At 43.1% G+C, this 24,836-nt stretch overlaps 1 protein-coding gene across 7 annotated transcripts in view; it reads left to right on the forward strand.

Annotated features, from left to right (window-relative positions):
* The window catches only part of DYNC1I2 (dynein cytoplasmic 1 intermediate chain 2), a 78,414-nt gene that overhangs the window by 14,832 nt on the left and 38,746 nt on the right, over positions 1 to 24,836 (forward strand). For 4 of the 7 annotated variants that reach the window (XM_063429719.1, XM_063429721.1, XM_063429720.1 and 1 more), the window contains exons 4-5: positions 4,711 to 4,825; positions 14,614 to 14,758. In XM_063429719.1, coding sequence (XP_063285789.1) covers positions 4,711 to 4,825; positions 14,614 to 14,758 — 260 coding nt within the window. The remainder of the gene's footprint in view (positions 1 to 4,710; positions 4,826 to 14,613; positions 14,759 to 24,836) is intronic. The other 3 variants (XM_063429722.1, XM_063429723.1, XM_063429726.1) reach the window with 1 other exon arrangement.

Consider the following 24,836-nt stretch of genomic DNA (forward strand, 5'->3'; position numbering starts at 1 on the left):
AACAAGTGGCTTTAAATAAGCCCTAGAGCCCACCCAACTTAGATAATTGCCGTAGCTGGTTGCTGTAGAGAATTAGGCTGTTTTCCTGCAGAATAGAACAGCTGGATATTATCCACATTCTGGCGCGCCACACTGCAACCACTTAGTAAAGAGGCAGTAGTAGGCAAAGTCCCATGGCTGCGACAAAGGCATTTGTCCCTGAGATATCCGATACTTAGAGTTGTATGTCGCCATGGTAGGCATTCAGCCTGCACCTCAGTACACGATGTTCTTGTCTCTGAAAACTTGGTAATGGGTCTAAGCGTTTACCTCCTGACTATAGTAGATCGGTAGAAGGCTCCATAAAAGGAAAGCATATAGTCCTCAAATGCAAATGTTGGAGAGGCCTGAGCTGTGGTCATCACTGCAGCCTTGTCCACCTCTGCGCGGAACCTCACCAATAAATTTCGAGGAACATCCGCTGGTGATTTTGGGGACTTGGCCACTCGAAAGCTGGATTCCACAGCTACAGTGCCTTGTAAAAGTATTTACCCCCCTTGGCATTTTTGGTTTTGTTGCCTCACAACCTGGAATTAACATGGATTGTCTGAGGATTTGCATCATTTAATCTACAGAACATGCCCACAACTTTGAAGATTTTTTTTTTTATTGTGAAGCAAACAACAAATCGGTCAAAATAACAGAAAAGGTCAATGTGAATAGTACTGTGCATCAATACTTTGTAGAGTCACCTTTTGCGGCAATCACAGCTCCAAGTCGCTTTTCTATGAGCTTGCCACATCTTACCATTGGGATTTTTGCCCATTCCTCCTTGCAAAACTGCTCCAGCTCCTTCAAGTTGGATGGTTTGCGCTTGTGAACAGCAATCTTTAAGTCTGACCACAGATTTTCTAGTGGATTGAGGTCTGGGCTTTGACTAGGCCATGCCAACACATTTACATGTTTCCCCTTAAACCACCCAAGTGTTTGTGTTTGGGGTCATTGTCCTGCTGGAAGGTGAACCTCCATCCTAGCCTCAAATCACACACAGAGTGGTACATGTTTTGTTCAAGAATATCCCTGTATTTAGCACCATCCATCTTTCCCTCAACTTTGACCAGTTTCCCAGTCCCGGCTGCTGAAAAACATCCCCGCAGCATGATGCTACCACCAGCCTGTTTCACTGTGGGGATGGCGTTCCTTGGGTGATGCGATGTGTTGGGTTTGTGACAGACATAGCGTTTTCTTTGATGTTCAATTTTAGTCTCGTCAGACCAGAGCACTTTCCTCCATACATTTTGGAAGTCTCCCACATGCCTTTTCGCAAACTCAAAACGTGCCATTTTGTTTTTTGCTGAAAGTAATGGCTTTCTTCTGGCCACTCTGGCCACTCTGCCAACTCTATGGAGCGTACGGCTTATTGTCGTCCCATGTACAGATACTCCATTCTCTGCTGTGGAACTCTGCAGCTCCTCCAGGGTTACCTTAGGTCTCTGTGCTGCCTCTCTGATTAATTCCCTCCTTGCCCGGTCCGTGAGTTTTGGTGGGTGGCTGTCTCTTGGCAGGTTTGCTGTTGTGCCATGTTCTTTCCATTTTGCTATGATAGATTTAATGGTGCTCCTGGGGATCATCAAAGATTAGGATATTTTTTTTATAACCAAACCCTGACTTGTACTTCTCAACAACATTGTCCCTTACTTGTTTGGAGAGTTCCTTGGTCTTCATGGCAGTGTTTGGTTAGTGGTGTCTCTTGCTTAGGTGTTGCAGCCCCTGGGGCCTTTCAAAAAAGGTGTGTATATGTAATGACAGATCATGTGACACTTAGATTGCACACAGGTGGACATCATTTCACTAATTATGTGACTTCTGAAGGTAATTGGTTGCACCAGAGCTTTTTATGGGCTTCATAACAAAGGGGGTGAATACATACGCACATGTCAATTTTCTGTTTTCTATTTCTAAAACAATGTTTTATGTACATATTTTTCTCATTTCACTTGACTAACTTAGACTATTGTGTTCTGATCCATCACATAACATTCAGATTAATAAAACATTGAACTTAAAAAGTCCAGGGGGGTGAATAGTTTTGCAAGGCACTGTATGCCCTTGGCTATACTAGGGGTCAGTAAGAAAGTCCAAAACCTACTATGTAAATGGGGCATTTTCCATTGGAGAACTGTCTCCATAGACCTCTTTTCCAAATATTCAAGCGCCGGTTCTGGTTTTCCGTATGAGCCAGTCCTTAGATACTAGGAGCTCACTTGCAGCTTCCTGTGGTAGTGCTGTACAATCTATGGATGCTGGCTTGTGTTCCACATCATCCAGTAACACTGCACATACTCTGACATGACCTGCAACACTCACTACACACATGCTCACCCCATTAATTGTTGACAGCAAGCAATGCAACCGCAGCTCCCCTACACACCTTGTCCTTAGCTTGTGCTATTTTAGTAAAATCCGCAGATATGCTCCTTGTGACTTGGCCGTTTCCTTTGTGACATTTCTTCTCCCAGCTTGTATTTTGTTTAGCCTTGTTTTGCCGCCTGTCTAGATATTTTGGCTTTTTTACTTCAGTTCACCCTAGGTTATGATCGAACTGTCCAGTCTCTCTGCCTCTCTCTTTTCCTCCTTCGTTAGTCGAGTTTAACCTAGCCATTCAAAGCTTGTTCAATCCATCTCTCAATCATTTTACATATTTCTGCCTCAATGGGGTCCATCCTGACAGTGTGTATATTGAGTCACACAGTGGCAGTATATTAGTATTTGATTTTACCATTGATTTATTAGCCTCTGTAAGATTCCTGCTGAAATTAAACCGTAAAATGTGATGTAACTGTGGAGTTTAGCAGGCTGAACGCACAAGCTGGTTTTATGCTTTTTTTTTTTTTTTCCAATTTGTTACACAGCATTTATATTTGAAAATGAAAACCCCTTTTTTCCCTTTGATGTTGAATAAGTTAATCTATAAATGAATCTAAGCCATTAGCAATGAATTTATTTGGCTAGTAACTCTTTGTGGCTGTTAAATCTGAGATTATTTTGCTTCTGCTCCTAACTTCTAATCCTTGCCTGTACAAAGTAAGAAGTTTAATACGTGTGTATAGCAAAGACCTGTAAAGTCTGACCTTCACAATCCTATAAGAAGCAAGGAAAACCTTATAAAAATCAAGCTATAAGTAATTGCAGCTCAAGCTGTCCTAATAGGGAATTCCTACTGTTGCAGTCTAGCAATGCATACAGCAGGTGGCACCAAAACACTACAATTGTCTTTAAATTTCGTTGACGTTTAACATGGCTCATAGGAGAGTGTGGAGCAATACACTCGGGGCTCTTGTAATAATACAAATTAGTTTGTGGGATACAAATAAAATACAACACTTTACTATATACTATAAGCCCTTCATTCAAACCCTTTAGAACCTGGGGTTTTGCTAAAGTGTAGTTTTAGCGTCCGATAGTGAGGTCCAACTTAGTGCTCTACATAATTTTTAATGGTTCTCACGTCAATCTGTCTCACTCCTATTCTTGGAGACCTAACCCACCCCCTTCTGAAAGATTTATTAAAATATGGACCACATCCAGTCCACAAACTCTAACACTACAATATCTCTAAATAAAATGTCATTGTTTTACTTCTGTCTGGACTACTGTACATTATGGGCTTTACTTCTATATTTTGTCAGCTAAATAATTATATTTCCCATATATCTATTGATCTTAACATCTTATGAAATCAGGTGTCCCCATTGATCTTAAAACTAGCATATATTAATGTAGCCTTCACTTCATGTTAAGGAAAGCTAAACTACTCTGCTGTGAACAATATTCTTTACGGTTGTCATAATAGAATAAGGGAAAGTGGAAAGACTGTGATAGCATTTGATACTAGTAAGAGAAATCATTTATTTTTCCTAATCTAAACTTATCAAATGGTCAGAGTTTGCACTTTAAATAATTTCTACTTTTATAAGTTAAGAGATTTTACCTTTCCCGGAAGATAATTTAAAGCAGCATTTCAAGTTTTAATTGGTCTCATTATGTAGAAAGTGAATTTAAATAAGCAAGCTCATTTCCTGCATTAGCTGCCATTCCTCAAGCATTACATTATTTGACATATTTTGCCTACGCCATGTGAACCCTGGCCATGTCTAAACTGATAGCAGCCATGATATGTTTACTACCAGTTTACAGAGCAGTTTCACTTCTCCTGATAGATCAATGGATCTGCATTTTGTGATAAACTGCTCATCCTATAAACCCCTGTCATAAACCTTTTTGCTGGTGTGGGTGTGTCAGTCTACAGACCGCTAAATATTGACTTTGCTGAGAACCTACCTTTTATAGTGTATTTAAAAAAAAAAAAAAGTAATTTTTAACCTTTCTCTACCATGGCTAATTTATCTGTGAACAGTGCGTTTTTGGACAAAGCAAAGATCCCTGGGAGATGTAGTTCAGTTGTTGGCTTTCTGTTGTAGAAAGCTAACAAATGAGCTATAATTCACAGAAACCTGTGACCTCATGTACAACAGTATTCTTTGGGGGAGAAAAGCACTACAGTTTGAGAGGGAGGGGTGGAAATGGTGGGGTTATGGAGCAAAATTAATTATTAAAGAAAAACAAAACACCCAACATAGCGCCTAATCTGCTCCTACAGGAAAGGAACAAGCCACGTTACCCAATCCTTTGCAAATGTGTTTTTTTTTACTTTTTTTTACATCTATATAGACAGATCAGAAGAAAGATGTTGCCCCTCCACAAGATGAGTCTGATTTGGAGAAAAAAAGAAGAGAAGCAGAAGCCCTGCTCCAGAGTATGGGGATTACCCCCGATGTCCCACTCGGTAAGGATCATAAACGCATGGTGGATTGAATACACTTACCTTTACTGCATGTTGCCTTGCAATCTGGTTATGCTGCCTGTATTTAACACATGGAATGCACTAACTATACATTGTTCTGCTAATCCACATTGAACAACTTCAGTCATAAGAAATATTTTGCTGCTTACAGTAAGCCAGAAAACTTAAAATACCCACCACATTCTAACATTTTATAAGGAAGATGATGTGGATTTGCTTTAGAACACTTTCACCAAATGGTTGTTTTATTTAAAATTACATTTACAAACTGTTGTATGGATTTTAAAATGATCAGCAAGAGTGTATAGGCTGTTTTTAATGTTAAAAGTTTTGCAGATGCAGTTAGAAAAGTGTTGTGATTGAAGAACTGGTGCAAAGTTGTTAAAGTGCATTAGCAGGCACAACCTGTTGATGATTGATTTTTTTTTTTTTATTGATATCCATGTGATTGTATAATTTTTCTGATCAAGACACTTTGACCAATTTGTTTCTAATATGTGGTGGTGCATAGAAAATGGAAGCGTCCCTTTAAACATACAATTGACTAGTTTGCAGTCGTGTTAGCAATTGTATTGTTTGAGTGTGACTGTGCCATTCTTGTAGCTTATCTCAAAGTTTGATGACCTTAAAGAACAAGCTAAAATCTTCATCTAAAAAATGTTTATTACTTTGTGTAGATAAAATTCCATGTTCACATTTTCCTGTCTTAATTTCATGACAAGGGCAATATATTAATGTATTGAGCTTGTGGTTAGTTTATGATTGGGAATTTGACTTTCTAGATTTAAGATGACACAGTTGGTACAAACAAAGGATAGAGGTAAATGAAATGAAGTGACATTGAACCTTTGTAATGACTGTTAACACAATTATGAATGACTCCACTATATTCTTAAAGGTACATAGAATAAAAGGGAATAGACTTGGTTGCACACCCATTAAGAGAATGCGGGCCTTTAAATTATACAGCGCTACGGAATTTGTTGGCGCTTTATAAATAATAATAATTGTTACAGAATGTGTGCAGATTTAATATGTTACATGTGGTACAGCCATTACTAAGTGAAGACGTGAATATAACAGAGAACCCAAGTGGGAAAAAAACCAGAAAATCTGCCTGAGCATTATGTTACATTTTTATTGACGAGTTCTAATGATGCGCAATCATTTGCAGTTTGCTGCCTCCTGAAATGTCTATACCGTATTTCTCAGGGCACTTGTGTTTTATAGACCTTTGTTTTCCCAACAGTTAATACTCCGAGTGATTTAACTCGGATGCCTGTCCTAATGTGCTAAACCCACTGGGCAAACCTGCACAAAGCCATATGAAGCCTCATTATACCCTTTGTGAGCTGGCAGTTTAGGGTTAGTTACTTTTGGCCAGGTGTCTGCATCGTAGCCACCGCTAATTGGTTTGTTAGCTACAGTTACGAGAAGTGGCCTGCAAGTGAATGGACAGAGAGACTGAGCTGAGCCCTGCAGGTGGTCCTCTCGCATCCTCTTCTCAGACCAAGCTAGGGATTAGAAGGCATTGGGAACAGGCCAGTTATTTGCTGTTTTTGGTTTTTGTGAATCAGCATGGCTTCTTTTCCCAACACTGCTCATCTGTCCCCTATTCAATGACCTAAATTTGAAAGTTAATGTGGCTCTCCGATTCCAAAACAATAGAACAATGGTATAATGTCACATGCCCTACTTTTATATTTACATGTTAACAGTTTGTCTGGGTAAGGGCGGAATATTTTGCTATTTTGTACAACTTACTCACTTTACATTATTATTATTATTATTATTATTATTATTATTATTATTATTATTTTTTCTTTTTCATTTCAGTGAAAGATAATGGAAGACTCTCTCTCCCATTTCATATTTATTTAATTTATAACACCCAGGTATTCCTGCCACAAATTCAAGATTCTTTCAAATGTTGGTCAAAAATTTACTTTTTAGATATGTGCCAAGGAATATTAAATCACTGCAGAACTGCTAAACAAATGTTTTCCATATAGCCATATCATATAGTTAAAAAATACCTTCCTATGGGACCCGTATTGGACCAGTGACATGTCAAGATAGATAGGGATTTGCCTAACCCTTTCCTGAAGGATTTAAGTTTGGTGCCCATAGTTCATATTCATTTAGTGACAAATTGGACGTCATCACCTGTTCTTATGCACAGGTAATAATGATGATATGATGACCCTCTGAGGGTAGTGTATGCATTTCTCTTAGTGAGCTCAAAAACAAGTGGAATGCTTTGAAGAAATATGTCCAATTTCTGTGAGTTTCTCCTAGAAGTTTAGCAAGGTGCTTAAAGAGACACTATAGTCACCCAGACCACTTCAGCTCAATGAAGTGGTCTGGGTGCCAGGTCCCCCAGGTTTTAACCCTTCAGATGTAAACATAGCAATTTCAGAGAAACTATGTTTACATTGCAGAGTTAATCCAGCCTCTAGTGGCTGTCTTCCGGACAGCCGCTAGAGACACTTCTGCGATGCTGGATGCGAAAATCGCATTCAGCGTGCAGAACGTCCATAGGAAAGCATTGAGAAATGCTTTCCTATGGGCTGTTTGAATGCACTTGCAGCTCTTGCCGCGCATGCGCATTCCGCTCCACCCTGGAGCTGACGCCGGCGGGGCAGGGAGCCCGGTGCTGGATTAAAGTAAGTAACTGAATGGGGTTTTAACCCCTTCAGCTCCAAAGGAGGGGGGCCCGAGGGTGGGGGGGACCTAAGTGTTATATAGTGTCAGGAAAACGAGTTTGTTTTCCTGACATTATAGTGATCCTTTAATTTCATTCCCATGTGAGTTGAATGTAGGACGTGTGTGACATTCCACTCATTTAATTTAGCCCCAGTGTTCAAGTAGTGGGTAGTGGGCTTAGACTCACCTCCTCCAACTTTTGCTCAGAACCCTTATCACCACAATTTAATACTGTGTGAATGATATTTTATTAAGAAAAGCCACACATTATTATTATTATTATTATTATTGCCATTTATATAGCGCCAACAGATTCCGTAGCGCTTTACAATATTTTGAGAGGGGGGGATGTAACAATAAATAAGACAATTACAAGAAAACTTACAGGAATAATAGGTTGAAGAGGACCCTGCTCAAATGAGCTTACAGTCTATAGGAGGTGGGGTATTAGAAACATTAGGATAGGAAATATCAAGTAGGAGTGAAGCAGAGCTGGAGGAGAGAGCAAAGCACACATGTAGAATGAAGGTATGGAATTGTACCCAGCCTATTTGATTGATTCATCTTGTCTTAACATTATATTACACATCCCTTATTATAGCTAAAATGTTCTTAAAGCGACAGTTTAGGCATCATAACTACTTAATCAAAATGAAGTTGTTATGGTGCCACGAGGTACCTGGCGCTGGCTCACTTTAACCCCAAAGTCCTGGTTCCAGTGCCGAATCTTACTGCCTCTCTACCTTTCTGTTTTCTAAAATTCTCTAAAATGGAATGCTCTGCAAAATTGTGCAGTGGCACCGCTGACTGGCTGAGAGCGGTCAGCAGGGCCGGCCTTAGTTCTTTATGCGCCCTGTGAGGAAAAATCTTCACAGCGCCTCCCTCTTCATCCATGTATAGTGTGTGTTTGTGTATAATATTTATAAAATTAATAATTATTTAAAAACAAAAATTCATTCCCCCTTTCGTGTTGTTACCTTGCATGGAGGAGGGCATGCTGATCTCTGGTGATCCACTGTGCTGGGAATCTGGTCGGTGCCTCCACCGTGTGTAGACCACGAGTAACTGTCTGTGTCAGAGCGTTTCTGTGGTAATCAGTGGCAATGCCCTGACCTGCCGGAGCTCGAAAGACCTCTACATATTGCATTTTGGATGACAGAGCTCCATTGTAATAAATCTCAATAATTTGATGTAGTGTGTGTGATAGGCGTGATGGCTGTGTGTAATATTTGTAATGGTTATAGTGTCTGAATGTAATATGTGTGAATTGGATGTATGTGATATTTGTGCTGGGTTTATTGCCTATGTGTGGGAGAGCAGGGGCAGTGTAGTGGTAGGTGGGGGAGCAGGGGGCACAGTGGTGGTAGGTAGGTGAGCAGGGGGCACAGTGGTGGTAGGTAGGTGAGCAGGGGGCACAGTGGTGGTAGGTGGGTGAGCAGTGGGCACAGTGGTAGGTGGGGGGCAGGGAATGTGTAGTGATAGTTGGGGGAGTAGGGGCACAATGGGTAGTTGGGGGAGTAGGGGCACAATGGGTACGTGGGGGAGAAGGGGTACAATGGGTACGTGGGGGAGTAGGGGCACAATGGGTACGTGGGGAGCAGGGGGCACAGTGGGGGTAGGTGGGAGAGCAGGGGGCACAGTGGGGGTAGGTGGGGGAGCAGGGGGCACAGTGGGGGTAGGTGGGGGAGCAAGGGTTGTGTAGTGGTAGGTGGGGGAGCAGGAGCAGTGTGGTGATAGATGGGGGAGCAGGAACTCCTTCCTGCTTCCCCTCACTTACCAAGCAGAAGGTTCGATCCCATTTAACCCCACCCCTGCCTGCCAGTTAGCTCCGCCCCATTTGCCATCTCAGATAGCTGCGGCGTATTGTTGGAGTGCTCTGAGCACCCCTTACAGCTGTCACCAAGGGAGTGTGCGAGCTGTGTTGGCCACATGGCGCCCCCTTCTGCCATGGCGCCCTGTGCGGCCATACAGCTCGCACATCCCTAAGGCCGGCCCTGGCGGTCGGCTTACTCTCTCAGCCAATCCATGAATCCCTATTCATTAAACTGTTTTGAAAAAGGTACGTTTCTTTCACCCAATCAGCGGCACCGCTGCCTGATTCTGCAAAAGCTTTCCGTTTTAGAGAATTTTAGAAAACGGAAGGGCAGAGAGACTGGGAGATTTGGCGCTGGAACACCAACTTCAGGGTTAAACTGTTCGAGAGCGGTTTAACCCCTTAAGGTGAGCCAGTGCCAGGGACCTCTTGGCACCATAACAACTTTATTTTAATTTACTTCATTTTTAATGGTGCCCGGAGTGTTCCTTTGATGTCCTCCAGACTGTTTGGAATTTTGCCAACCATGAATTTCACGTTTTCAGAAGCGGTTGTATAAGTAAATATCCATTTGTATTGTCTCAATTTCTTTGTATAATTACCCCCATAAAATTGTCATTTTCCATCACTAGACTTTGTGCCCTACACCATCACTAGGTCACCTCCAGACATTACCAGGCGCAATATAATCTTTCATTCAATAGTAGATAAATGAACACATTAAACATTTTTTGTCAATGCTTAGCTCCTCCAAACTTATTTCTGTATGCTTTTTAATTGAAAGATCTAAATCTCGATAAATACTTGTTGATTCAAAGGAAGGAAAAATACATTGAGAAATACAATCTTTTAATATTGCTTTCATATTAACTGCGGTAATAACAAGGCTTCTCTTACTTTAACCCCTTAAGGACCAAACTTCTGGAATATAAGGGAATCATGACATGTCACACATGTCATGTGTCCTTAAGGGGTTAATGCAAGTACACCTCTGTAGCAGATTAATATACAACATTTACATTTTTCTTGGGGGGAGTTAAATCCCGGATATCATGCTGTGGGTACGTAACGTCATAATGACTACATTGCCCCCAGTTTGACTTTTGGCAGTTTCTGGCACAAAGACAAGTTCTTCTTCCATGGCTTGAGACCAAACTACTGTCATCTATTTAATTCTTCAGCAAAGAATCACTTGCTATTAGGGCCCTTCAGTATTATCTTTGAGCCCACGGTGGGGACAGGCCTAATCTTCTCATGCCTCATTATATTTCTACAAGGCATTTTCTCTTGTTCAAATTACATGCTTAAAAGGGAAGGAGGAGGGAAAGGATTTAAATGTAAATGGCTTTGTAAATCCTTTGTAACCTATCAGCAGTTCTGAAAGAACACAGAACAGCTTATTGATATAAGCAGTGCCCCTTGATTCTCAGTGATTTTCTCTCTTTTTTGTATCCTTGTAGTTTTAACAATGCACACACCCCTACTTACTCTTCTTTGGTTAGTGAGGACTTCCTTCAATGGAACATTAAAAAAAAAAAATCTTTGTTCACCGCTAATCCACAATTAGAGATTATGTCAGATTTTAGTCTGGGACTCTTCTGGTAGCAATTTGAGCATATTTTACAACATGATCAAACTAGCTTATAAACTACACATAGAGGCAAATTAATTTAGCAGTTGCAAGTCATTTATTGAATTGGTCTAATCCTGTTGTACAGTTCGGATTCTGCAAATGCGTTGTGTATTATTTACCGTATTGTGCTCTTTGGGCACGTTCTATAAATCCGTTGAATGCATTAATGCTTGTGAATTACAATACAGTCGAATAGTTGTAAAGAACCTTAAAATGTATAATATTATTTTTCAAGTTGTCAGATTTATGCTTGAAAATGTATTCAGGGAATAGAAGATGTGACTAACAAAATGAACTCCTGCCCCCCCCTTTTCCCCAAACACATTTACCAGCTTCAGAATACAGTTTGGTTATTTCACGATGTAGCAGAATCAGCCTGTCACTTAATAAGTGACAGTGACAGCAACAGCTTGCTTATTAGCAGGTGATCAGAGATCAGTCCCAGAATATAAAGGCCACAGCCTACATCAGAACTCTGACTTAAAGTGCACCTGTCATGCAAATCGTACATGGAGGTACTTTATGGTGTGTAAAATGACATCTATGCATCCTGCTAGGCTAATTGCCAGCTAATGTGTAGATACAATTTTATACGCCGAGATTTTAGCATTTCTGTGCAGTTACATAGAGGTATAAACTACAAGTTTAACAGCTGCAGGCACATCCATACACTCAAACACTACACAGAAACTATTGTGAATTCTGCGTACAGTGGACATGCGCTAGGTATTGTGGGGTGGCGGTTTCATAATTGTAGAGGCTGATGGTTGGATGCACAGGAAGCCTGTAATAGTTAATCTTGATCTAAATTCCATGCAAGTAAACGATTTGATCTATACATTTTCCTAGCTCGATGTATAGACTGCAGTTTAGAACATATATTTGATAACATTTCCTTTAACGTGTATATAACCGATCCACCCTGTTTTTAGAGTATTTATCCTATTTAGCATTTAATACTATAGGTAATTTATCCTTAAACTGACATGTTAGTGCTGTAATAAATAAGGCAATAGACTGTTTGTATAGTTATAGAATGGTCTAATTAGGATTCTAAGAGTTTATAATATACATATATATGTATGATTTTTAAATGGTATGATCTAAAATGCACGCTGCTACAATCTATCTGGATTCCATTAATAATTGCCACCCCACTACCTGTATTCTGCACTACTTCAAACATGCTAAAATATTCTATAAAGACGGAAATCAAACATCCAACAGTGTGATGTTCCCTTATATTTTATTTTACTGTGTTTTGAGTCATTCATGCTGTTGTGATAAATGTAAAATATTTTATTTTGTGACATGTCTAATTATAATGGCAGCCATCATTTGAAAGCAAAACAACATTGGTAAACTGTAGTTGGGGAAGTTAATCTGTCCATTTGTTAGTAGCCTGATTTGTCCGTATATGAGATGTCTATCGATCTATTTATTGATAGATAATATTCCCCCTTTTATAATATTTTAATAAATTGGCGCCCAACAACAACAATAATAATAATACATATACTATGAAAAATATGGTTTGCCACTGGATGGCAGTATTTAACCAAAACCATAAGAGAATTGCCTAATGATGCTTGTAAGTAAGATCTGAATTTTCAGGGGGAGTGGGTTGTAGGGACTTGGTTTTCTAACTGAACTACAAGGCTGCCCGTCACTTGTTTCTTGATAGTCCATATGCTCCCCTTGCTGCAAATGGACTTGTTAATAGTGCTCTATGGGTCAACTTTGATTTCCAGAAACCATCCTGCCCCTTGCTGTGTTAAAATGGAGCAACATTGTTGAATTTAGTGTTTCACCTGCTGTTACAGTAGAGATCAATGAAGAAGTGCAGTTTTAAACCTTCCATTTCCCACATGGAAACTGTCAATACAAGTTTAACCCTTGCATGTTCCATAGACCTCTTGTCAGCACGGCGGTGGTGCATTCTAATCAGACCCACATTGTCGTGGCTTTCTGTTAATGGCTTTGCCTTTTCTCCTAATATAATATATTCGTGTCTAAACCGAAAAAAATGATTGGAATTCAGCTTCCATACAGAGAGTTTTGGGAGTTGTATGCCAACAGTTAAAGGGTTGCAATAGATCCCTGCGTTGAGCAAGTTGGATTGCTAAACCAAGTTTGGTCTGTCTACCTGCCTTTGACTCTATATCATTGCAAGATTATTTCTTAAGACTCCCTACATTAAAGCAACAGGTCCCAAACAAATAATTTAAATAGGAGATAACAAAAACCCCAAATGTGGAGATCTCCAGCAGAACATTCTGGTTAGATGTAATTATTCCTGCACACTGATTTAATGTAGAATCAATCATTAAATAAAATGCCATGTGGTGACTCTCCATTGTCCCCAAACATTTGGACAGGAACCTAGACATTGCTGAAAATTCTAATTTCCCAAAGTCACTTGTTTTTGATGCCTTGTTGAAATGAAACCGAATAAGTGGTGGAGATTTATCAAAGTGATGATTTGTCTTAAAAATCTAAACAACTGAAATAGGGGCAATCACCACAGATATCTGTGGATCCAGCAAGCACGTGGCATTATAGACTCCTCGCCCTTTAAATATATGCATCACTTTTTGGAATAGAGCATCTCCCCTGAGGTAGTGGAGTTGGAAGCTGTTAGTCATCAAACACCCTGTTATTATTTATTTGTCTGCAGTATACAATGGGTGATTTTGTACTGATATGTCTAATACAGAATGCGCACGGTATTATTAAACTTCCATTTTCTACTGCACCTGCTATGCAAACATAGCGTTTTGTCTATACACTGCTAACAAAATCCTTTCAAATGTACATATGCATTGTTAAGGTTGTAGCTTATATATTTATTTCCTAGGGGTGCCAAAAGTGGAGAATATGTGGGCATTATAGAACTAAAATTCTCATGATGCTCTGTTATTCCAAAGGCTTGCAAAGCATCATGGAAGTTGTAGTTTTACAACATGAGAATGATTTACCTTTTGGTTGTCTGCTAATGACATGGAAATATAAACAACAAATATGGTAGTTGTAATGTGTGTATATCAGTGTGCTCTCACAATACCTGTTGTTTGCATCAGGTGTGTATACTGTTTAATCTGTACTCTTGCTGCCAGTTTTACCAGCACAATGTATAGATTAAATGTGCGTTTTGGAAGACTGGTCCACTTTAAGTTTACCCAGCAAATATATGCACAGTGACCATGGGATTGCTGCTTGAAGATTTGTATCTGAACCTGTGAGTATCTTATGCATCCTAGTAACAAGGTTTACCAGCCAAGTCTTGATTATTATGGTTTTTTTTCAGGATTCATACAACAGTTTGGGTACAGTACAGATTTCGCTAAAAATATTGTCTTTCAAAAAAATAAAACCTTCTCAAACGATTGCTCATTTCTTTCCATTCCTCCTTCCTCTGTGTGTCACCAACATGTTATGAGCCTGTATAGATGCATGAATAATCCAGCATGTGATTGGTAACACTCTCTCTCCTTCTTTTTCCCCCCATTGTTCATCTCCATCCATGTATGTTTTTGGTTATCCATCCTTATGTTTTTGTTGCCCTCTTTACGTTTCTTTTGAACCCTTCATGTTAACTTGCTTTGGAAACTCCTTAAGTGGTCCAACCCCTGCGAATAGTAACAGAAGATACGTGTCTGTTTCACTATTTAGTCCCTCCGCCAACGTCTCCCTCCTCTAAGTCCGTGAGCACCCCAAGTGAGGCTGGAAGCCAAGACTCCGGAGATGGGACAGGTGGCGCCAGGTATGTACACACTGCTCCAATGAACATCTTTGTTGGTTACTGGCACCAAGCACTTGCTGATTCTTAACATTGTGTCATTGTTATTGCAAGAATGAAACCTGCAGATTTAAAATGTTTTTGGAAATGTATTATATTTTTTTATTCTACTTTAAACATTGTATTCCTTCATGGCATATTACTAAGTACACAAAGGAAATGGTTTGACACTAAGTAAGTGATTGAGCTGTCAAGAGTTGCTTTTTGATTTGAAACATTTGATACAAAATAACAGGAGTGGTATCCTGCCCCCATGCAAAAATGTCCAGCTTTATTTTGGTGAAAATATTCTTCTCAATATCAGTCACAGATCAGTGAATAAAATCCCTAAATATCATAATTCTATGCAAAACCTTTTTAGAAAGGTTTCAATTCTTCTTCTCTTTGACCTCAACCACCTTACTTTGTTTAAGGTTAATTTGCAAGTATAGCTGGTGAGGGGTGGGCTAACTACTGGCCTAAGGGTTTACAAACACATTTTCTCATAGTCTTTGAAAGTTTAACTGTCTGAGTGCTAGTAGCCACATTGTGCAATACATTGTCATACGTAATGAATCCTCTTACTTCTATACTGTTTAATTATTTCTATCCAAAATTCATGGCTGACTTGTTATTACATGGAAATTATTGCATGTTTCCAACAGCTTAATAATAGGTTCTCTATCAGAATCCTCAATCTTTGTTTCCGTTTTACCTTTGTTGGGAATGCAGTGATGGCTTGGGTTTCAGAAAGCACATACCACATTTCCATCTGTAAGCCACTGACCTCTCATGTCCCATTGTCTTCTGATAGCAATGACTGCGTGACCCAAACACTATTGTCCATCTTATATCAGGTGGTAAGATATTACAAAAGGTAACACCAGAAAATTAAAAAAAATATGTAAGAAAGGAAACGAAAAGCCGTAGAAAATAGATGCTCCCACCCACTCCTAAATTTGGGAGACTGCATATTAAAAGGCTACAGTAAAACAGCATTTTAGAGAAAATAGTGTATGTATTATATTGACCAACATATACCCTCCAATAAACAGGAGATAAATCAGTGCCCCCCTTAGCAGAGCTGTAACAAATTTGGTCAAGTATCTTTGCCAGGGCTTGGTCCAGTTCACCAGCCTAATTTGAAGTAATGAGCTGGCTGGCATTCACGTGAGTAAAAAGGTCTCCACCAAAACTAGCTTCAGCGACATTTTAAAGAAATACTCTAGAGCTCAACTTATTGGAAGTCTAGATTTTACCAGGTTACTTCACTGAAGTGAGAATCCAAAGTGAATTTACAGTGAATTTTACGTTTTAGGCCAAAGTATTTAAACTGGAAGTATAGCTGATTTAGAGAATTTTTATAGTTTGGCTATTTTACCTTAAAAGGAGCCTGTCCTGTCCCTATTGCCATTGTTCCCAAACCAGTCCTCAGGGCCCACCAACAGTCCAGGTTTTGTCAGTATCTCCAATGGAAAATTAAAAAGACAAATACCGTATATACTAGAGTATAAGTCAAGTTTTTCAGCACATTTTTTTGTGCTGAAAAACCCCAACTCGACTTATACTCGAGTCAATGTCTGTATTATGACAAATTACATGCCATAATACAGACAGGGGGCTGTGTGCGGTTACTTACCTCTCCTGCAGCTCCTGTCAGCTCCCTTCTCCTCCGCGCCAGTCCGGTCAGCACGTCTGTCAGCTCCCAGTGTAAGTCTCGCGAGAGCCGCACTATGACCCTGCGGCTCTCGCGAGACTTACAGTGTGAGTTGACAGGGGAGCTGCCCGGCCGTCACGGAGGAGAAGGGAGCTGACAGGAGCTGCAGGAGAGGTAAGTGCTTCCTGCCAGTCCCCCTCCACTGAACTGCCAATGCCACTGGACCACCAGGGAGTGAGAGCCCCCCTCCCTGCCATGTATCAAGCAGGGAGGGGGGACGAAAAAATTTATAAAAATATAAATAATAATAACTCCTACACACACACACACACACACACACACACTGCACTCATACACACACACACTGCATTCGTTATATACACACACTGTAAATAAATATTCAATTAATATAATTTTTTTAGGATCTAATTTTATTTAGAAATTTACCAGTAGCTGCTGCATTTCCCATCCTAGTCTTATACTCGAATCAGTAAGTTTTCCCAGTTTTTTTGGGGTAAAATTAGGGGCCTCGGCTTATATTCGGGTCGGCTTATACTAGAGTATATACGGTACTACATAAATCCTGGAATGTTGGTGGGCCGTGAGGACTGGTTTGTGAACAACTGCCCTATTGACTTTAGCTCTTTTAAAAGAGCTAAAAATTCCATCTCTACATTGTGCTAGCAGTTTTATGAGCAAATTTATAGATTTGGAGAAAAACCTATTTAAAAATAGATTTTTCTGCCACCTGTGTCTTAATTCCTTGGCAGACAATGCCAAGGAATTAAAAGACCATGAGAGCAGAGGAGACCTCCCACAGGGCGTCCCTCTGCTCTCCACCCATAGCAACCACATGCATTGGGCTGTGGTTGCTATGGTTCGCTATCAGTACCGGCTAGGGAAAACAGGACATGAGTGACATGATGTCACTCCTTTCAGACGCTGGCAATGAAGCCAATGTGTCGGCGTCATATCAACAAATACCAGGAGAGGACAGTGGTTGGACTTTAGGTGGGTGTTACAGAAGTGTGGAAGGGGGCAGGATACAGAAAATTCAATCCATTTTCCTTGTGTGTGTGTTGTTTTTTTTTTTTTTTAAATTCTTTATTTTTAGTTGTGCATGACATAACAACGAGCCTACGCAGCCACGACGGTTGACATAGGCGGTAACAGTCAAAACAATGTATACATGGCATAGAAAACATATTGCACAATTTTAAATTTTGGTAAAAGAAAAAGCATATACAGCGGGTAAGAATGACCTTCTGTAATTGAGTCTTCCTGGTCGACCTGCCCCTTTATTTATTTATGCAGTTAGCGTTTCGTATCGGCAGGCCAAGGGCATCTCCCCTAGCATACACAGGTAACATTAACATAACTAGATCTGTAACCATGAGTAATAACGGTGGTCAATGACAACCCATTCTCGTATTTGAGGCCGTTGTAGTGGTCTCCCGAGAACTGGTTGGTGATGCCAGTAGCCGTTAGTCGGCTCGGTGTCCGCGGTTTAGCAGAGGTAATCAGGGCGCTACCTGAAGTCTGAGGTATGTCATGTATCTACAGTGCATATGGGCATAAGAGCAGCAGTAGCGCGTGACCTCCCCCAGCGAGGAGGTCCCTGTGGTAAGCGGGGCTCTCTATAGGGTCTAGCCCGCGGGCACACCTGTAGTGGCTACATCTCTCGGGAGCTCGCTCCCAACAGCCTCTGGCAAATATATGCTAGCCATAGTTACAAAAATTAAAGAGAGAAAGAAGAAAAAGGCCAAGAAAGAGAGAAAAGAGAGAAATCAGAGAGACAGGGGTAGGGGGGGGCGGGGGGCGTGGTGGGGAGGGGGTCATCAGGGACCCTCATCCGTCCGTCTACATAAGTATCAGTTTCTCGGTATCGCTGCTAGTCCTAACACAAGGGGCTATTTTCCCAGGGCGCCCAGATTTTTTGGAATTGTATCTGTGTTCCTCTGACCCGTGCCGTCAGGTCATCCATCACGTATACCTCTCGTATTCTATTAATTACCCCTGCTATGGCCGGCGTGGTCTGTTTAAGCCAGTCAGCTGCCACTGCTCTCCTGGCTGCCAGCGTAAATTTATGGATGAGTTTTTGTTCGCGTCTCGTCCACCCTTCTACCGTTCTACCGAGCAGGTAAAGCCACGGGTCCAGGGGAGGGGGTCTGGAAAATACCTGTGCCATCATATCTCTAACCTGTTGCCAAAAGCGAACCATCAGGGGGCATTCCCACCACATGTGGATATAGGTCCCTTTCATCCCACAACCTCTCCAGCAGAAATCTGTAGGGCACTTTTTCATGTGGCATAGCTTTACAGGGGTTGTATACCAGCGAAGCATCGTCTTGACTGCTTGCTCCTGTATCGTTACGCACACAGAAGAGCTATGATTGGCTTCCCAGATCTCCTGCCATTCCACCCCCTCTAGGTGCTCCCCTAAGTCCCTTTCCCACTGATCAATATAGGCCATGTCGCCCTCAACCGTGGACACAGAGCAGAGGTGAGCGTACAACTGGGTTATCAGACCCGTAGGCATATGGTCTCGAAGGCATATTCGTTCAAAAAAGGTCATGGGTGTTTGGGCCGCAGCTCGGACCCACGGGAGTCTCGCAAAATCCCTTATTTGAAGGTATCTAAAGAAGTCTGCAGGTGTGAGGTGACCCCTTTGTTGTAGGTTGTCAAAAGTTATTACTTCGGAGCCCTGCACTAACTGGTGAATGCGCTGCAGGCCTATGCGTTCCAGATTCCTAAAGTTCCTTGCCGACATACCCGGCGGGAATGCCCTATTTCGCAAATAAGGCATCATTGGAGACGGGGTTGATGCTAATCCATACTTCTGCTGGGTCCTATCCCATACGTGAATAGAATTCAATATAGCTGGGCACGTAGCCCTAATAATTGGTCTTTTATCTTTAGGAACCCAAATTAGTAGCTGCGGTATATCCGCCCCCACCATCAATGACTCCAGGTCTACCCACCTCCGCTCACCAGGCGGAGAGTGCCATAAGGCTATCTGCGATAATTGTGTCGCCAAGTAATAGCCATATAAGTTCGGCAGACCCAGGCCTCCCCTATTTTTTGGCCTATATAGAGTGTGTCTTGAAATTCTGTGACGTTTATTTTGCCACACAAAATTCCCTATCGCCTGCTGCAGGGGCGCAAGATGCGACTTGGAGAGGTGTATGGGCAGAGATTGAAAAAAGAATAGAATCCTAGGTAGTATATTCATTTTGACCGCATGTATCCTCCCTATCCAAGAGATGGGCTTTTCATTCCAAGCCTCCAGTTCCCTAATGAGTTGTTTTATGAGTGGTGTGTAGTTTTGTTGCATAAGGTGGTCTGGGTCTGCCGTCAATTTAATGCCCAAATATTTAATCGACTGTCGCTCTATGTGTATATGGTGTTCCCTCTGAAGAGCATCCTGCTCTACTTCTGAGATCGCAATAGGGAGGGCGCTAGACTTGGACATGTTGGCTTTGTAGCCTGACACAGCTCCGAAGTCCTCCAGGACCTTTTGCAAGGCCCGCAGCGAATTGATGGGGTCAGTGAGCGTCAAGAGCACATCATCCGCATATGCTGATACTGTGAATTCCCTGCCCCCCACTCGAACCCCCTGAATATTCGGGTGTGTCCTGAGGGCCTGGAGCAGCGGTTCTAAAGAGAGAACAAATAGGAGTGGGGACAGCGGGCAGCCCTGTCTGGTGCCATTATACAGCCTGAAAGGGGTCAGCGGGGCTCCTGAAATTTTAACTTGCGCTCGCACATTGCTATACATGGCTTTGACCAGGGTTATCGCTTGGTCGGGGAAACCAATATGAGCTAGTAGCGTGAATAGGTACGTCCATGTGACCCTGTCAAACGCTTTTTCAGCGTCCAAAGATACCAGCATAGTTTTGGTGCGCGTAACTTTCTGTTTCCAAATGATGTCGATGTTCCTACGGGTGTTCTCGAACAATTGTCTGCCTTGCACGAAACCCACCTGATCTGCATCCACCAAGGTGGTCAAATAGGGGTTCAGTCTAGTCGCCTGAATTTTTGCTAAAATCTTCATATCGTGGTTGATAAGGGAAATAGGCCTGTAGCTATTCGGGAGGGCCGGGTCCTTGTCCGGTTTTGGTATTAAAACAATGGTCGCTAGTGACATATCCAGATCCGGGGAGCCCCCCGATCTGAATTCATTGAAAAGAGCCGTTAAGTGGGGAGTCAGCTCCTCCCGGAATTCCTTATAGTAGCTCCCGTCGAACCCGTCAGGTCCCGGAGCTTTCTTCCCTTTCAGGGCGGCTATAGCCTGCGCTACCTCCTCGTTTGTGATTTCTGCCGCTAGTACGTCCGCAGCTGCTTGGTCTAGTTTAGGTAGCCCTAAGTCTGCCAGAATTCGCCGCGTCAGCGCCTCGTCCCCCTCTTTCCGCGTCTCGGACCCCGGGGAGTGATTGTACAGGGATTTGTAATAATCTGTGAAGACTTCCGCGATATCTCGTGGACTAGATTTAATCGAGCCATCTTTGTGTCTTATGGACGTAATGTGTCCCCCGCGGTGTCTGGGTTTCAGGACCCTAGCCAAAAGGGTGTCCATTTTATTTGCATGTTCGTAGAAATTCCTTCTAGACCACGTAAGGGATCTGGCCGTATCGTCGAGAAGCAGCTGGCGTATTGCCAACCGTACCTCCCGTAGACGCTGCGCGGTGCGATCCGTCGGGCTACCCTGGTTTTGTTGTTCCGCCCTTTTAAGGTCTCTCAGGAGGCCTTCCAGTCTCTGAAATTTCAATTTCTTTCTGGCCGTTGCTATTTTTATGAGCGTGCCTCTTATCACTGTTTTGTGGGCTGCCCACACGGTTGCTAGTGTCACATCAGGGGTTGTGTTGGTCTCGAAAAATTGTTCAAGCTCCGCCCTAACCTGGTCTGCTACCTCTCGGTCTTTCAGTAAGGAGGCGTTGAGTCGCCACGTCCATGGGGTCGCTTCGCATAGCTTCCCCAGGGTTAGTGATATGTCGGCATGATCCGACCAGGAGATGGTCCCGATGTCCGTGCCAAGTATCTTAGGTAGGCACCCGGAATTAACCAGGAACATGTCGATCCTAGAATACGACCCATGTGGGGCCGAAAAGAAGGTGTAATCCTTCGTACTTGGATGATGTGCTCTCCACACGTCCACCAACCCCGAACCCGCTATGAAGTCCTGCAGCAGTCTGTCCTGGCTCCCCTTCCCCTGGGACCTGTGAGTGCCTCTGTCCGTCTTTCTGTCAGCTGCGGGGCTGGGCGTCGCGTTCATGTCGCCCCCTACGATCACCATCCCATGGGGTAGTGTCTGAAGTTTGGCCTGAAGCGATTCCCAGAAAGCTGTCTCTGGGCGGTTTGGCGCGTATATATTAACTAAATGGATATGGTGGGAGAGCATGGTGCCCGAAACTATCACATATCGACCCTCCGTGTCGGATTCAGTGGCTACTACTCTAAGGGGGCAGCTATTCCGTATCAGTATCGCCACTCCATTGCGTTTACATAATGCCCTGGCTTCATAGGTCGAGCTGTAAGTGTGATCTTTCAGTTTAAATTTAGCCTGTCGGGGAAGATGCGTTTCCTGAATAAAAGCTATGTCGGTTCTCATTCGTTTTATTTCTCTGAATAATAATCTCCGTTTAGTCGGGGAGTTAAGCCCTTTAACGTTCAGGGAAGAAATTTTAACTGCCATGAGTCCAAACTACTCGGTCTGCTGCAGTGCACGCCCACCTCTGTTCCCTCCGCGCTCCCACCATCTGACTCCGCCGCCACGCCCCCAGGATAGAACAGGGAAAAAGCAAGAAAATGAGATTTAGGAAGGGGGGGGAGAGAAAGAAAGAATAAGAGAGAGATAAAAAGAAGAAAATAGAATCACCTAAGAAAAGGTGGTGCACATCTCGCGCTCCACCAAGGTTGCCTGGTCTTACTCTCCGCCAGGCGTCTGTGGGGTCAAGACCCCGCATCCCAACCGCGTCCAGCGCTGGAGAGAAATGCGGGTTCACGAGCCCATCCCCCTCCGCACAATGGTGTTTACATAAATTGTATCTAGACATCGTAAAATACAGCATGGCATGAGAATTACCCTTTGGTACGCGCTGCTAGGGCACCGTATAGAGTGTCCGCACGCCCTAAGGCCTCGCCACATCGAAAAGACATAGTGTGTAAGCATTTAGTAACTTTACAACATAACATTTCAAAAAAGTAACCTTAAACAGTAGTATGGCTGTAAGACCTGGGATCTCCTATCCCCAAACAGGACCAGCCTCCTGCCTCCTCCGACCCATGACCCCCTGTGTTTCCACACCGCCCCCAACCTATTCCTTGCTTTGCGATCGTGGTATGCAATAATGTTAGTATGCAGTCCTCCTCCCTCTTGTGTTGGCGTCTATTTAGTTTACTTAGTTTTCATGTGCCCCCTCAGTTGTTGCAGTTTTAGAATTAATACGTTATCTCTTATGTGTACATCTTACGTCTTTCTAGTGTTTGCTTGTTTACTCTTTTGTTTATAGATTGGTTTTATTGTTTATTTTATATAGTTTTTCTCTTGTTTTTTCTTCTTTTTTTCCCTTTTTTGTTTTTTGATTTTTTGTTCATTAAATTTTTTTTTTTTTTTTTTTTTTTTTTGGACGTGAGACAAAACTTTATTTGTTGCTAGGGCTAAACACGCAAAGGAAGAGGGTTTACGTTGTGCTGTGCCCCGTCTCTTATTTTACGTTGCGTGAGGCAAAACTTTATGTGTAATTAATTCAAAAAAAACAATAGAAAAATGTTTATCTGTTTTTGTTCCCCCCTTTACAGGTGGTTGTATCTGAGTTCCCTATGTTGTGATGTGCGCTTTGTAAGATATATGTTTGTGGTATTGTGAAAAACTCCTGCATGTGCTTATGGATGTCGTCAGGAGGTGGCCATGGTTGCATTCCATTGCCCGTCCCTTTATCTTATTTTTACCGGCAGTATGATTGCTCCACATGCTCCCCTATCGCAAAACAGCATGTACCCCGGATTGTAATCCGAGATCGGAGAAAGAGTAATCTGCACAGGGTTGAGCAGAAGTGTGTCAGTCCCCCTAAGGCAGTAGGAGATACCCGTGCCCCGGCCCCCGTGCATAAGACAAACCAGAGGGATATAACACCATAATATGCTAAACAAGGTGAGTCAGGCCCGAGGGCCGCATGGGTGGTCATAGCCTCCACCAGCCCCTAGTGTTCGTAGCAGTCCTGCAACTTTCAAGCCCCCCCTCGGCCTGTATGTAATGGGCCGTGGCTCCTTGCTGCGATGTCCCAAGCCTCCTCTCACACATCTTAGCAGAGCAGCCGGACGAGTATGGGAAAACAGACCCCAGTCCCAGCACCGTTTGCCTGGAAGGTTGTGGCATCATTCCCATAGCCCCCCCCCAAAATCACCAGGAGCCCCCCCTCTCCCCACTCTAGGCCCCAGGGACCAGGGGTCAGGGATGCTCGGCCCCCACAGGCCCTAAAAAACCCCCCACCCAAACACAGTCCCGGTCCCCCCCGCTGAGCCTCTACCTCGCAGAAAGGAAGTTAACTCTGGGCCAACATACTATACCGGCCTCCGAAGTCAGCGCCGACCTGCTCCCACCTCCTGCCATTCAGTCGGAAGAAAGTCCAGATCCCGGTGCGCAGGCCTCATGTCAGGTAGGTCTCCTCGAGCAGCTACTCCCAGGGCCTTCAGGAAAGCTCCCGGGTCCCCGGTAGGGGTCAGAGTAAGGGTCTTCCCCCCTCTAAAGGCCATAAGACGAAATGGGAACCCCCATGCGTACTGTATGTTGGCTCCCCGCAGGGCTTCCGTAACGGGCCTCCACTCCCGTCTCCTCTGCAGTGTACTGGGGGCTAAGTCTTGGTACACCTGGATTTCTTTTCCGTCGTGCATAATCTTGGCCTCTCTGCTTTTGCGCAGTAGTGCTTCCTTTGTCTGGAAGAAAAGGAACCGGACGATGACATCCCGAGGGGAGTTGGCGTCAGCCCTTCTCGTTCGGAGGGCTCGATGGGCCCTCTCCATGTGCCACCTGTCTTCAGGGAGATCTGGCAAGAGAGGTCTAAATAGCGCCATGAGAATCGCTGGTAGCATGCCCTCCTTTTCGCCCTCCGGCAGGCCACGTATACGGAGATTATTTCTCCTAGACCTGTTGGACATATCTTCGATAGCCAGCTCCGTTTCAGTCACTCGGGCCGCCAGGCCATTGAGATGGGCTACCGCCGCATTATGGGCCTTGGTTGTGGCCTCCATCCGTTCCTCGAGTCGGGCGGTGCGTGTGCCCAGGGCCGCAATCTCGCCACGGAGCACCTCTGTGGCGTTCACAATTTCGCCAGCCAGGTAAGACTGGACTCCATCGAGGCGCTCCAGGATTTGTGATGTTTCGCTCCTTTTCCTGCTATCTCCCAGCGC

Source organism: Pelobates fuscus, chromosome 8, assembly GCF_036172605.1.
Source record: "Pelobates fuscus isolate aPelFus1 chromosome 8, aPelFus1.pri, whole genome shotgun sequence".
Taxonomy (NCBI): Eukaryota; Metazoa; Chordata; class Amphibia; order Anura; family Pelobatidae; genus Pelobates; species Pelobates fuscus.